We start from the raw sequence: 15,624 nt of genomic DNA on the forward strand, positions 1-15,624 counted from the left end.
TTCAGTTCCTTTGGCTGCATTGGAACTTCCAATATTGACTTTATGAACATGTATGAAATATTGACTTCATGAGGCATTATGACCATGGTTGAATAACTGGTGACAGTCCTTTTGTTTTGAAGTGTTTTGGTGCAAGGATATAAGATTATCTTCTATTTACTTATAATACACACACGCACACACACACTCACAGACATATATATCTTTAATCAGTAGACTTTACATCCATTGTCACACTTCTGAACCAACTTGGTCTGTCACTTTGCATGATGCACTACTACAAAAAGTGACAAAGATGATCAGAAAAAAACGACGGTCTAAGGAAAAACCGTCGTTGTTTTTAAAAACGCAGTTCTATAAAACCGCCGTGTAATAATACTTTAGACATCTAAAAAATGGAGGTTATTGGTGCTAAATGAAAAAAGAAGAAGAAGAAGGTAGGGCCTATGCACTATGTAAGTTAATTATTCGATATTAAAGGGTTTAATAAATGTTATTCGAAATAATCATATTTGTCAAATTAATGGAAATCATATCGAAAGTTTAATTTGAAGCTAATTGAAAAGGGAGCTGGGAGTATCCACAGTCCAAAAAATCATCCTCTACTTTAGTTCAACAAATGAGTGATGAACCATAAAAAAAGAAAGAGAATATTTTAAAACCCAGATCATTACAAATAAAGGAAAAATCTCATAAAAAAACATGATACACACAAGTTTATTTCGAAGATGTTGACTTCTTCTGAAACATACATAGAAGGAGGAAAAACAAAAAACACTCACACACTGTCACACACAAAGGAAGAAGAAGAGGGAACCATAACTGAGAGCTATAGCAGCACACTCTCATTCTGACTGACCTTTTGAGCTATAGCAACAGCATAGAGCTCACAAATCATATCACTCAATAATAGACCTTACCCTAGCAAACCTAGAATATAGTATTTCTAGCCTTCAAACTTTGGGAAAATCCAAACACACCCCGAATTGAAGATATAATCGGCTTCATTTCCTTTGAAATGTATTTCACACATTGGCGAAATCCTTCATACAAAGGAAATTGCGAGAGCCCAAACACAGAGACAGGAAGAAGGGCAACCACATAAATGAGGGACGTTGTCCACATCTTTTGATGATGAATCAAGAGCACAACAGCAGCAGTGAAGGTGAGCATGGTGGATACCAACGAGAAGAAGAGAAGGGCGAATCCTAAATGCAGCCTGAAGGGAAGAGAATGGTGAAAGTTTTTGTACTCAATCGGGGACGTCAGGATAGAGAGAAACGTGCACAAAGAAGTCAATGAGAAGATGAGCGAGATAATGTCCGAAACGGCGAATGTGACAAAGAAAGTAGAATGCCCGAGAACAGGAATCCCGTAGTTATCATTACCCCCGGGAGCCGTAAAGGCAGCTGCATAGGCCACGGTGGCCACAAAGCTGCCACAATCGAGCACGACTGGGCTGTCTCTTTATCCATCCTTTTGCCAATTTAAGATCATTTGCATGCTCCTTCTCGAACAGCTTCTGCTGTCAGGCCCTGATTGTTTTGGTGCATGGCGTAATGACTTGGGATTATCTTTTTCACACGCTGGCCACAAATGGAAAAATGATTGAGGATGATGAACCATTTTGATCAAGTAAACAATAGATTTAGAACTAGTTTCATTTCATATACTTCTGTTTGTATATTTGAAGATAATTATAAAAAAATTAGGGAATTAGGCGTGTATATATAAAGTCACTCACCGCCATCCAACGCAATTCTTCTTGCAATTGAAATGCAGGACCAATTGAGCCTTGAGCGTCTACAGGGTAAGAACTCACATATGCAGCGTGGTGCAATATGGTGTTCCCATCAGTATCAATCCTGTAAGCCAACCTTGACGTTATTGATTTGCTCTTTTTTAGTATGTTAAAGATGGCCAGCCGGCGATACTTAATGGCCATGTGCAAAATGTTTTGTCGAGTTACAGGATCCAACACTTCCACCGCTTGAGGGTGAGACTCCAACATTTTTTTCACAATTTTTGATATTCCCATGCGTGTTGCTATATGCAAAGGGGTCTGCTTAAGGGTAGATTCAGAGGTTTGTTGTGGAGGATCATCTGATTTGTTTGGACATACCAGAGTAAATGTGTTGATATCGGTTGTTATATTTACCGCCCATGAATAGTCCTCCTCCACCAGCAAACGAGTGAGTGACGACAGACATTTTTGATTTTTGATTTCATCGAACATATCACGGATTGGTCGCCATCCTAGTAAGTTATGATCATTATATATATGCATCCATATTAATATTCATGAGAGATATTATGAAGAGAAGGAAAAAAGTAATAAAGCTGTAAGAGCATGAAAATGAACCTTCAATTGTACAAAATTAGTCTTAGATTGTCATTAGAACTACATGGTGTGACTAGAACTAGCCCTAATACAAAAATATAATGACAGCCATAGTCAAAAGGAGCAAAATTAAAACCTAACCTCACACCAGGTTTAAGGAAAATGTTTCTTAACTAATAATGGCTTACCAACATTTCATATACAACTTATTCTTTTTTTCTAACAAAATAAGTTGTTTTAAAGATTTTATGCAAGGATATATATAACTTTGAAAGTTTGATTAGTTACTTGTGATATTCTGTGAACAACTAGACTGGGAGGGCTGATTGATCCTGCTCTTCAAGTCATCAGTAGAAGGGTAAATCCCTAAACAATAAAGAGCGCACAAAGATCAGCATTATCACATCAGAAAGCCTTGCATAAATAAAGCTTGGCTTGCACTTCATTCTGAGAGTGGAAATAGCAATGGCAAGGCTAACATGCATGCGGCTGTAGCCCAGGTAATCCTTTTAAGAAAAAGAAAAATTACCATCTATAAATGGGGCTATAATAGGCTGACTAATTGGCATGGCCACTGATAAATTTTTTTTATATAAACCTGAAAAATGGGCCTAAGTTGATCCTAAAAAATAATAGATGGTTGTTCCTAAATTGAATTTGTGAGTTTATATCTAATTCTAGTAGTAGCAGTAGCGTAGATAGTACATTTATAAATGAGCATCTTCCATATGTTTTTGCAAAATTTGGCTTCGAAGGCATATGGCATTTGGGCTAGCAATTGAAGACTTGTGAGTCCATTGCTTTCCTTTCTATTCGCAAGATTTGGGTACTCTTTTAGTAACCAAAGAGCAGTCTCTGCATTGAAAGAAAACTGTGTTAGTAATAATAAAGTCAAATAAAAAAATATTAGACTAATGTTTATTTGGCAAGATTATATATTCGAACCACACATTCAGACAAGAATTAATCTTAATTCACAGCTATATTTCATAGATAACTAACATATATAACTAATAATGCAATTGTCAGAGGCGAGAGAGAGAGAGAGAGAGAGAGAGAGAGAGAGAGAGAGAGAGACCAAAATGTTGGCTAATGACTGCGATCTGAAGAATGGATAAGTTATCATGGTTTCTGTTGAAGTGGTACTCCATAGCCTCCTCCTGCTGCTTCTCTATATCCTGCTGCTCTATATCCTGCTGCTGCGGCTGCAGCTTCACTTGGGAAGCCAAATATTTGACCAAGTTTGTGTGACCGAAAGCAGCAGCCCTGTAGAGTGGGGTCTCTCCTAAGCTGTTCTGAATCTCTAGCATACTTTTATAGCTACGATACTTTTCCTTGACTTTGTTCTCCTCGCTCATCAAGATCACTGTGGCCTCCAGATTTCCAGACGCAGCCATCTCATGCAGAATGGTATTGCCATAGCTGTTCCCGGTTGTAAATGCACACAATAACTTATTAGGCTCTTTTATTAGATCAATCAAAAACTGAAGCACGTCGTTGTGTCCGGCAACGGCTACGACATGTAGTACAGTGTCGTTGTTCGTTGACAATTGGCGGACTACTTCATCTGGCTTCTTCTTGTAGAATTCTTTTAGGGGTTCCCATTCGCCGTACATGGCCCATTTATATGGCTTTTCGCTCTGACGCAGTGCCTTTCCTATAAAAACATCCTCCTCCATCTCCTCCATCTCCTCCATCTCTAGCTATATTATTTTTCGACTCAATTCGTTGCTTTCTTTATATAACCGCGCGCTCTCCACTACTCTATATATGGCGAGTACCCCAATATCACCTTGCTTTTTTTTCTTTATTTTTTTCTTTTCTTGAGCATCACATACCTTGCTTAATCAAGTAACAAAGTAACTTCCACCGTTCTGGAAAAAATAAAAAAATAAAATTAAGTAACAAAGTAACTTCCATAGTTGTAAAATTAAAAAAATAAAAAGTAATAAAGCAAAAGTAGAATATAACAAATTAAAAAAGCATCAAATAAATTAAACTTTGTTATATGGATCAGCCAATAACACAGGTTTCACGTTTTGGTACGACCTAAGTATAAGCAAAAGTAATAAAGCGAAAGTGGAATAACAAGTTAAAAGAAGCATCAAATAAATTAAACTTGTTATATGGATCAGCCAATAACATAGGTTTCACGTTATGGTACGACTTAGGTATAAATATAGATAGAAGGGAGCTTCTCTATTACAGAACAATAATGCTACGGACAACAACTTCTTAATACCAATATATATTGCACGCAAGTTATGTCATCTCTCATGGCAACCCTGTCATCTGCCACATCATCTTTATCTTAATTGCTTATTTTGTTTGGAAAAAGAAAAGAAAATCACCAAGAAAAACAGTAGAAGAGATGACCCAGCAAGTTTAGATCCAATTGTTGAACCCATGCCAGAAAAATAGTTGTACTTTTACTGTTTGTTTACCGTGAAATTTTTTTTTTTCTTCAAAATTTTCGTCTATTATTTTCGATATCTGATACTTTTCCATGCATGAACCACTAATCTACCCCTACCTTGTGCTTCAATACCCAGCGTCAGTCTGCGCATCTTGTCTTTGTGATATGCTTCCATTCCTTTCATATTTATACACATTTAGACTTGTGTGAAGGTATAGGTTATTCTTATTATAGAAATTTTGGCATAAGTGCAATTCTAATGAGAGGTGTTGGATGCAATTCATGCAAAAGTTGTTGTTGATCCCTTTTTTTTTTACTTTTGCGCCACATAAGATTACATGCCTTTTTTGATTTATTGATGTTTACATTTTGTTTTAGGGATTTTTGTAGACATGTCACATGAACATATATATCAGTTTCAATTTGTCACATTAAAGAATTATGCCCCTAAAACATAAGAGTATCTCTAACAGTCTCTTCAACAACTTTGGAATTCTAAAATAGGTGAGCCACATCAGAAAAACTCTCTCCAACAACCTCTTTAGCCTTATTCATCAAAGCTGCAACCTCTTTCTCTCTCTTCAGGACTGGTAAGTTGACTTTGGCTCTTCAAACATTTATTTTTACCTTGGAAAAGTTAAAAGCATGCATTTTTTTTCTTTTCATATAAAAAAATATATAGACATATCCACATGTTTTCATTTTTTTTCTTCCATAATATTGCATTAATTGAATTGAAGAGTCTGTTAGAGCAAAAATTATTCAAATAGCAAATAAGACATTTCGATATAAAAGTGCATCACTGAATATATGAAACCTAAAAGTGCATTTTTGAATATAAAATCTGTTTTTGCTCATTTTCATAGGTCAACTTCTTAACCATTGATCACCATATTCCGGTGCTCGGATGTGGTAAAGTTCTACAAGAAACTTGTTCCAATGAGTATCAACAAAAACATATCCGAAATTTAACTCCATTGAACAAGTATAACCCCCCAACCAATCCAACATTGATCTTAGCTTTGGGAATTTGTTTTGGGCCAATTTTACCTCCACAAGGGAGCGTTTTAATGAATTTAAAAACCAGATCTCATCATGACATGAAGAATATAAGATTATCTTATATTGGCCATTGGCATCTGCTGTCCATTGGCCATGGATAATAATATGTGGTAATGGGGATTCGTTATGGTGACTTTACATTCTTAGCCTTGGTTTTGCAGTAAGCACTCCAACGAGAAGTATTTCTTTTGCAAATGATATTATTTTAAAGAATTTTAAGATGCGTATTAATTGTTTTTTTACACATCAATTCCCTTCTCTTCTTGAAAAAAAATCCAAGGATATTGGTGATATTGTGGGTTATTAGTATTGTATTTTTATGTGTTATTTCTCTATTTCAGTTGCTTTCGCTGCATTGGAACTTCCATTGCTATATCCTTAATTTGAACATGTATGAAATACTGACTTTATGTATGTGTTGGCATGTTTTATTTATTAATTCTTAATTAGTAGTGAAGTTTGTTGACCTTTTAGCAGTTCATGGTATTGGAAATTAATGCAGCTAAACAAATCAATTTGCGGACATGCAATAGTAATAATAATAATAATTGGGGGAATGCTAACAACCTTCTCTTTAACCTTCTCCTTTGGACATTCTCCCTTTTTTGCTTGACATGTGTCATTCTCCTTACACTTAAAACCATGTCATTAATATATTATACGAGTTAACTTTTTCTTTCCAAGTTTACCCTTATTAAATGTATTCAATTTATCTAAAAAAATTTCATAACTTTCTTACGATATTATTATTATTTTTTTAAAGAAAATGTTTGCTTTTAAAAAAAGAGAGGAAATGTCCAGTTTTTTTTAAAACACAAAGGATTTTTTTTTTCCTATCTAAACCCTTTTTGTTAAAAAAAATAAAAAAAGAAAGGGACATTTCCTCTTAAAAGCATATATTTTCTTTTAAAAAACATAATTGACGTTAGAAAAAAATTAATAAGACGGTAAGAAAGTTGTGAAATTTTTTTGGATAAATTGAATACATTTAATAAGGGTAAACTTGGAAAGCAAAAGTTAGCTTGAATATTAATGACATTGTTTTAAGTGTAAGAAGAATGACACATGTCAAGCAAAAAAGGGAGAAGATTCAAAGGAGAAGGTTAGAGAGAAGGTTGCTAGCATTCCTCTGATAATTGTATTAGGATATTACTTTCCCTTCATTTTTGTTATTGATGGGCCTGAAGCAGTTTCTATCTGGTTTGGTTTAACGTGCATCATTTTCAGGTCTAATTTTCTAGGCACCAAATTCATTATTTATGATACCCAGCCTCCCTACAACAGCGCTCAGCTTTACCCACTGGCCAAAGCCGTCGGTTTTACTCTAAAAAGGTCTCTCCCAAGGTTCCTACTGGCAGCTACAACATCGCTCAGGTGACATATGAGTTAAATGTACTTGGCACTAGGGGGCCACGCAGGATGCACTGCAACATGCACTCAATCCCTGCCGCATCCCTTGAGCCTGGTGGCATTGTCCCTGGCCAGCCTGAGCTTCTCCAGCGCTCCCTTGAGGACTCATTCCGGAGCATATCCTTCTCAAAATCAATTGATAATTCAACTGAGTTTAGCAGTGCTCGATTCTCTGATATAGTCGGGTCCCATTATGAAGATGAAGGAAAAGAAAGACCATTGATTCTTCGGAACAAGGCACCGAGATGGCATGAACAGTTGCAGTGTTGGTACCTTAACTTCCGTGGAAGGGTAATATTGCCTCTGTCAAGAACTTTCATTGATAGCAACACGATCTTGCTGTTGCACCGACACCCTCGCAACCACCGCAGCCAACCCAATCTGACCATGACAAGATCATCCTTCAGATTTGGTAAAGTTGGCAAGGATATGTTTACCATGGATTACCGGTATCCTTTGTCTGCATTTCAGGCCTTTGCTATCTGCTTGAGCAGCTTTGACACCAAATTAGCATGTGAATAGAGGAGAGAAATTATGGCAAGAAATGGAAAGTGTAGTTGGTAATTCTTTCTAGGCCTTTCATATAGATTGTGGTTGTTGTATGATGTCACTGTTACAACTCATGCTAGACTGCATGTGCGGAACAAGAAAAGTGCACATCGGACGAGGGCCTCTCTCCCTCTGTTTTTTTTTGAATTGTTTTTCTTTTTTCTTTCTATTTTCCCAATTCTCTATCTTTTGTTAAGACATTGTTTTATTATATGCTTTGAAAATAACAGTCTAGACTTGGCAGCATCAATCAAGCTCCTAATCACTTGAGCTTGACGAGGGGAAATTTGAACACATGACCTCGAGTGCATGGATAACTGCTCTTAATCACTTGAGCTACAAGCCCCTTACTAGCGAATTTAACTATTATATTCATTACATCGACGGCGATCCCTTCACTCAAAGGTCCATAGAGAGAAAGGGGAAGGTTGCGAAGACTGGAAATCATATGGGTGTTTTGATTTTCTGAGAAGATAAAGCTCTTTTCTCCTTCGCTATGCACATAATGTGTCTTATCACAATGAAGGTTATTGGTGCTAAATGGAAAAAAAAAGGTAGGTCCTATGCATTATGTAAGTTAATTATTCGGTATTAAAGGGTTTAATAAATGTTGTTTGGAATAATCATATTGGTCAAATTAAATGGAAACCATATCTAAAGTTTAATTTGATAAGCTAATTGAAAAGGGAGCTGGGATTATCCACAGTCCAAAAAAATCATCGTCTACTTTAGTTCAATAAATGAGTAATGAACCATGAAAAAAAAGATAGGATACTTTTAAACCCAGATCATTACAAATAAAGGAAAAATCTCATAACAAGCATGATGCACACTAGTTTATTTCGAAGATGTTAACTTCTTCTGAAACATACATAAAAGACGGAAAAACAAAAACACTCACACACAAAGGAAGAAGAAGAGGGAACCCTAACTGAGAGCTATAGCAGCACACTCTTATTCTAACCTTTTGAGCTATAGCAACAGCACAGAGCTCACAAATCATATCACTCAATAACAGAATATCAAATTTAAATTACACTTTCAAAAAATAATTTCAAAGTTACAAACACATCACGAATTAAAGATATAGTCGGCTTCAATATTTTCTTTGAAATATATTTCAAACTTTTGCGAAATCCGTCATACAAAGGAAACTGATAGAGCCCAAACGCAGAGACAGGAAGAAGGGCAACCACATAAATGAGGGACGTTGTCCACATCCTTTGATGATGAATCAAGAGCACAAGAGTGGCAGTGAAGGTGAACATGGTGGCTACCAGCGAGAAGAAGAGAAGGGTGAATCCTAAATGCAGCCTGAAGGGAAGAGAAAGGTGAAAGTTTTCGTACTCAAACGGAGACGTCAGGATAGAAAGAAACGTGCACAGAGAAGTCAATGAGAAGATTAGCGAGATAATGTCTGAAATGGCGAATGTGACAAAGAAAGGAGAATGCCTGAGAACAGGAACCCCGTAGTCATCAGTACCCCCGGGAGCCGTAAAGGCAGCTGCATAGGCCACGGTGGCCACCAAAGCTGCCACGGTCGAGCACGACTGAGCTGTCTCTTTTATCCATATTTTTGCCAATTGAAGTAGATCTGCATGCTTATTCTCGAAGAGCTTGTGCGCTGTCAGACCACTGATTGTTCTGGTGCAGGGCGTAATGACGTGGCATTATCTTTTCCACACGCTGGCCGCAAATGGAAAAATTGTTGAGGATGATGAACCATTTTGATAAAGTAAACGATAGATTTATAACTAGTTATATTTCTCTATGTAATGTTGGAAGAAAATTATTAAAATTAAGGAATTAGGCGTATATATAAAACTCACTCACCGCCATCCAAAACAATTCTTCTTGCAATTGAAATGCAGGACCGCTTACGTGTTGAGTGTCTACAGTGTAAAATTTCGTATCTGCAGCGTGGTGCAATATGCTGTTCCCATCACTATCAATCCTGTAAGCCAACCTTGACGTTACTGTTTTCTCCTTTTTCACAAACTTGAACATGGCCAACTGACGATGCTTAATGGCCACGTGCAAAATGTTTTCTTGAGTTTCAAAATCACGCGCCTCAATCGCTTGAGGGTTAAAGTTGATAATCTTTTCCACAATTTGTAATATTCCGGCACACGTTGCTGTAAGCAATGGGGTATACTTGTAAATAGATTTACTGGTTTCCCCTCCGTCGTGACAACCACAATCATCAGAATCTTCTTCCACCTGTTTGTTTGAACACAACAGACAAAAGGTTTTCCTTATGTTTGGTGAATCACTGTATTCCAACGCCCACGAATACTCCTTGACCAGCAAATCAGTCAATTTCGATAGTAATTTTTGATTTTGCATTTCCTCGAACATCTTACTGGTTGGTCGCCATCCTAGTAGTAGTTCTGATCATTATTAATAAAGATATTTAGTGATATACCCATTCTTAGCACTAATATTATAGATAAACCATACACTATTGAATTTCTATAAATAAACCAAAAAAAAAAACCAAAAAATGACAGCTGACCTTATTGAATTTAATATTGATTATTAAATTACTTTGATGTCTTACTGAGTATTTTGGGTATTTTTATGAGATTTTGGGGTTGAGTTTGTTTTAAGAAATTGATGGCAATTTTGTAATTTATAAGAAGTTAAAAGCCTCTTTGTTATGTTGTAAATGGGCTTTGTGTGTGTTTCTAAAGTCCATTTCATGTAGGATATATTTATAATTTGGGCCCCTATATTTGGGATAATAGTGAATCTCCCCTTTTGTAGTCATCTCTTATATCGATCCTCTCTCTCAATCTCGTTATCACTCCCATTATCACTCTAATTTTCTTCTATACTCTAGCACAAAAAATAAAAATAAAAACTAAAATTGAAATAGTTATTAAATGAGGTCCTTAAGTAAGCAGTTGTACAAAATTAGATTATCACCTGCCTGTTAGATTGGTTTTTTATTTTATTTTTATATTTGCAGTTACGTTATTACATTCTAAACATATACGTTTGGTAGGTATATCGATACTAACTTATGAGCATATTTGTAGGTATATTACTGTATGTATATGATCATAATTTACTATATTAGACTATATATCTATGAATATATATAGATATATAGTCAAAAGGAGCAAAACTAAAATCTAACCTCGCAGCAAGTTTAACGAAAAAGTTTCTTCGCTAAGAATAGCCTATCAACATTTTTGAGATAAAGAGGAGAGCGTTGTAATTCAGTCACAAAGGCCACTACAAAAGTTCAGTCATGATAACTTGCCTAACATAATGGCTTCCGTATTTATAATATCCTTATATAGTTATCTGTATTAATTTGTACAGACTTACCAACATTTTATATTATGGAAAAATAAAATCCTTTTCTTTTTTAACAAATAAGTTGTTTTTAAGATTTTAGGGTTTATGGAAGGATGACATTCTATATATATATATATATATATATATATATATATGGCTCACTTTGAAAGTTCGATTAATTACTCGTAATCTTCTTTCGTGGCTGATTGGATCCGCTCTCCAAGTGGTCGTTTTGATTTGGTGACTGATTCGATCTCCTCTCCGAGTCACAGTTTTGATTTGGTGGGTCCCAATCAATGTTGTCATCATCAAAAAGGCCTGAATATGAATGTATAAAAAGGGGAGCACAATTAAAGATCAGCATTATCATCATCAGAAGTTAAGGCTTGCATAAATAAAGGGGCCACTATTCCTTCTTGCTCCACAAGCTTGGCTTGCGAGGTCAGTAATACCAATGGCTGTAGTCCGGTTTATCCTTTGAAGAAACAGAAAATTACCATCTATAGCTTTACTTATTTGAACTGTTGGCCAGCTAAAATAAACTAAGAAAAAAAAAAAAAAAAACCCAGCAGGTGAGTTTTTTTTTTCTTTTAAAAGAAGAAAGAGATAATAAAAGAATATTATCCATCCAAGGATCACATAATAAGGAAAAATTTAGGAATTTAATGGGTTTTTTTCCCTAATAACATAAATAGGTTGACTACCCGACTACAGAAATAGGTTGACTCATCAGAAAGGCACATGTGTTGTTCCTAAATTGAATTTTTGAGTTTAATTATATCTAATTTTATTAGTGGTGTATAAGCAGTAGAGTAGATGGTACATTTATAAATGAGCTTCTTCCATATGCTTTGGCGAAATTTGGGTTGGAAGGCAGATGGCATTTGGGCTAGCAATTGAAGACTTGTGAGTCCATTGCTTTCCTTTCTATTCGCAAGATATGGGTAATTTTTTAGTAACCAAAGAGCAGTCTCTGCGTTGAAGGAAAATCGTGTTAGTAATAATAAAGTAAAATAAAAAAATATTAGACTAATTTTATTTGGCAAGGTTATATATTCGAACCACACATTCAGACAAGAATTTATCTTAATTCACAGCTATAAATAGATAACTAACATATATAACTAATAATGCAATTGTCAAAGAGGGGAGAGAGAGAGAGAGAGAGAGAGAGAGAGAGAGAGAGAGAGACCAAAATGTTGGCTAATGACTGCGATCTGAAGAATGGATATGTTATCATGGTTTCTGTTGAAGTGGTACTCTATAGCCTCCTGCTGCTGCTCTATATCCTCCTGCTGCGGCTTCACTTGGGAAGCCAAATATTTGACCAAGTTTGTGTGACCGAAAGCAGCAGCCCTGTAGAGTGGGCTCTCTCCTAAGTGGTTTCGAATCTCTACTAGAGTGCTAAAAGAAGACTGACCGGAAAGTCTCTTATCCTTGTCCACCAAGAGCTTTGCTCCGTTCAGATTTCCAGACGCAGCCGCCTCATGAAGAGGGGTGTTGCCATCGTTGTTCTCTATCTTCAAATCTGCATTGTCATTTATCAGCGAAATAAAATGCTCAAGCAGGTCGCTGTCGCAGTTGGAGGCTACGACGTGAAGTGCAGTGTCGTTGTTCATTGTAATTTTTGAAACTATTTCCGTCGGATTAACCTCGTAGAAGTATTTTAGGGAAATCCACTTGCCGTCCATTGCGAATTGATATTGCATTTTCGCCAAACTCGGTGCCTCTCCTCTTGTCATCTCTAGCTATTAAATTTTCTACTCAATGCACTGGTTTCTTTTTTAAAACCGGGCGATCTCCCAGTACATCTATATATAGCGAGCAATATTTGATATCAATCCCAATATCACCTTGCTTTGGGTTTTCTTTAGCATCACATGCCTTGCTTAATCAATTAACAAAGTATTTCGTACTAGCCAAGAGTAATAAAATTTAATAAAGAAAAAGTAATAAAGCAAAAGTAGAATAACAAGTTAAAAGAAGCATTAAATAAATTAAACTTTGTTATAAGGATCAGCCAGTAAGACATGATCCACGTTTTGATTTGTTATTTGTCTTGGCAAGCCCAGGGCCGGTCCTGAGTTTTCAAAGGCCCAGGGTGAAAATTTAAAGTGTGCCCTACACACATTAATCACTAACACTAGTATACTTGTTTTATCAACTAAGGATTGGTTTTTTTAGTAAATATTTATTCCAAAATATTTTTAGATTTTGAGCAATGTCTTCCATATTCCTAATAATGAAAACAAATGTCCAACTATAGATACCATACCAGTTAGTCAAAGAATTTCAAGAATGCAAGTCAAGCCAATATCAAAGAATTTCTTTTAAAACTCTCGTCATGGATCCTTTGTTCCAAAATTTCAGATTCATCTCAATATTCTATTCCTAAATTATGGAAAACAATATCTATTTAATTTTGATTCCTAAATGATGAACTTATCATCATCGGTGTCAGGGAGAAATTCGATAAGAGTTCATGTCATTGGCAGATTGGGAGGAGATAGGATAAGAGGAGGTCAAACGATGTGAAAAATCTACAAACAAATAAATAAATAAAATCATATTTTCCTTTTCATTTGATGTCAAATCATGAAAAATTACCTTCAATTGATTTATACAAGGACCAATTTTGCACTGAACAAAAGCCTACAATTTGGATTTTGGAATCTCCCCAATCTATCAATAGAAAAATTAATTTAGGGATTCATAATTCTGGAACTAGTATGAGAGGCTTAGATGAGATGAGATGAGATGAAGAAGAAGAAGAAGAAGAAGAAGAATAAGAAGAAGAATAGAAGAGATCGTGGTTCTGAATGCCATTTTTTGTTTTTCTCTCAAAAATATTAAATTAATTTATAATAATATAATATAATACTTATTATATAAATAAAAAATTTGGGACCCCCTTGAATAATGGGCCCAGGGACCGACTGCCTAGTTAGGGCCGGGACTGGGCAAGCCATGTCGTCTGTCACATTACCTTTGTCTTAATTGTTTATTTTCTGAAAAAATAAAATAAAATCACCAAGAAAAACAACAGAAGAGACCACCCAGAAAGTTTAGTTTACATCCAATCGTCCCATGCCAGAAAAATAGTTATGCTTTACTGTTTGTTTATCGTGAATTTTTTTTTCCTCTAATTTTTCATTTGTTAGAAAATTAAAAATTAATCAAAAGTTACAGATCGGTTTGGTGCATGGCTTTTCAATTGAATTGTCATAAAATATATTATTTTATAATAGCAGACGTGTGATAGCAAGCCTTGTTGAGAAACACTCTCACGTAATGAAGATAACAGTTTTTTGCCATTTGGTTAATAACTCATTGCCAAGTGGGCCACGTGTCAATGTGTTATTAGTCCGGGATGACAGGACCTGACTCAAATTCCCCTTGGAATCCTTTTCAAATCATGCTTCCCTTTCTACACCCATAGGATGCCGGGCCCATTTACTAATTTAAACCCCTTTTTCCTGCCTTAAAAGCATAAAATGGTTAAGACTTCTACTGAAAACGGATAATTCCAAAATTTACACCTACATACATCCATAACAAATTCACTAACTTCATGCATGCAAGGTCTACACTCCAACCACCGTCAAAAGAAATTCTAAAGTGGCTCAGCTTCGTTATACATATATAATTCAAACCTCAATCGAGCTTCAGGCCCACCAAAACAAAAAGAATTCTAAACCTTATTCGCAAACCACTTTGAGTTTAAGACTCCGTAACCATTAACAGATCCAATGATATATTTTGATGCAATTCAAGCACAACTCACACAGTTTATTTCGTGGTTGCACTTAGGTTAACCTAGGTTATCTACGTACCCTTACTGAGGAATCAAACCACACGTAGTTCTTTCGGTATTGATATTATTGGCATACAATCCAATAAATCAGTCTAAACCAAGTTTCAAAATCAAACCTTACTTAAAGATACTAATGCTTGTGCATAGTAGTCTCATTGCACATACTTAAGAAAATCCCATTGTAAATAACAATATAAAACTCATACTGATTTTCCCTCATCGTTGTTCCCATGATACGTTTATCTTCACATATACACATTTCCCAGACACACAAGACGGAATCCTCGACGCCCGTGCGGCTGAAACTAAATCCCCAGACATGCATAACAGAATCCTCAAAGCCCGTGCATTTGGAACCAAAACCACTATCCCAAATCCCAAAACACAAGGTCATATAATTTTATAATAAAAACTCAACCCACAACCAAATTTTCAATAAACCAATATACATTATTCATTTACTTAATAAATAAAATAAACTCAGATGAACACGTAAGACATTTATAATAATATCCGATATATAAATAATCCAATACCAATATCCAAACATCCCTTTTTCCACAACCATATTCGAATTCCAGGATCGTACAGATAATAATGTCATTCAATATCAAATAAGCATCAATTCGCACTATCCCCATAACCCAATTTATATCACATATGACACTTATCCTTTCCTTCTCCTAATCTTGTACCCACTATCTATATATGTATATATATATATAT

General features: G+C 35.6%; 1 protein-coding gene and 2 pseudogenes across 2 annotated transcripts; 1 reads left to right on the top strand and 2 right to left on the bottom strand.

The window, feature by feature from the left end:
* Nucleotides 1-634: 634 nt before the first annotated feature.
* On the bottom strand, nucleotides 635-4,060 carry LOC148915976 (uncharacterized; annotated as a pseudogene). Its single transcript, XR_016127661.1, has 5 exons — nucleotides 3,420-4,060; nucleotides 3,047-3,196; nucleotides 2,630-2,707; nucleotides 1,745-2,256; nucleotides 635-1,586 (listed from the first exon to the last, which is right to left on the bottom strand). The product of XR_016127661.1 is annotated as an uncharacterized LOC148915976 (transcript).
* Nucleotides 4,061-6,976: 2,916 nt separating this feature from the next.
* Nucleotides 6,977-7,856, top strand: LOC148915977 (tubby-like F-box protein 14 pseudogene; annotated as a pseudogene).
* A 670-nt stretch (nucleotides 7,857-8,526) lies between these two features.
* Nucleotides 8,527-12,847, bottom strand: LOC148915978 (uncharacterized). The gene is given in 6 exon segments (XM_089054795.1): nucleotides 8,527-9,412; nucleotides 9,414-9,464; nucleotides 9,612-10,168; nucleotides 11,268-11,402; nucleotides 11,908-12,057; nucleotides 12,277-12,847. Coding segments are annotated over 6 exon segments (2,049 nt in total). The 5' UTR covers nucleotides 12,827-12,847; the 3' UTR covers nucleotides 8,527-8,806.
* Between the last annotated feature and the right edge of the window lie 2,777 nt (nucleotides 12,848-15,624).

The sequence above is a fragment of the Prunus mume genome, linkage group LG6 (genome assembly GCF_029339155.1).
Source record: "Prunus mume cultivar Tortuosa linkage group LG6, ASM2933915v1, whole genome shotgun sequence".
NCBI classification, from domain to species: domain Eukaryota; kingdom Viridiplantae; phylum Streptophyta; class Magnoliopsida; order Rosales; family Rosaceae; genus Prunus; species Prunus mume.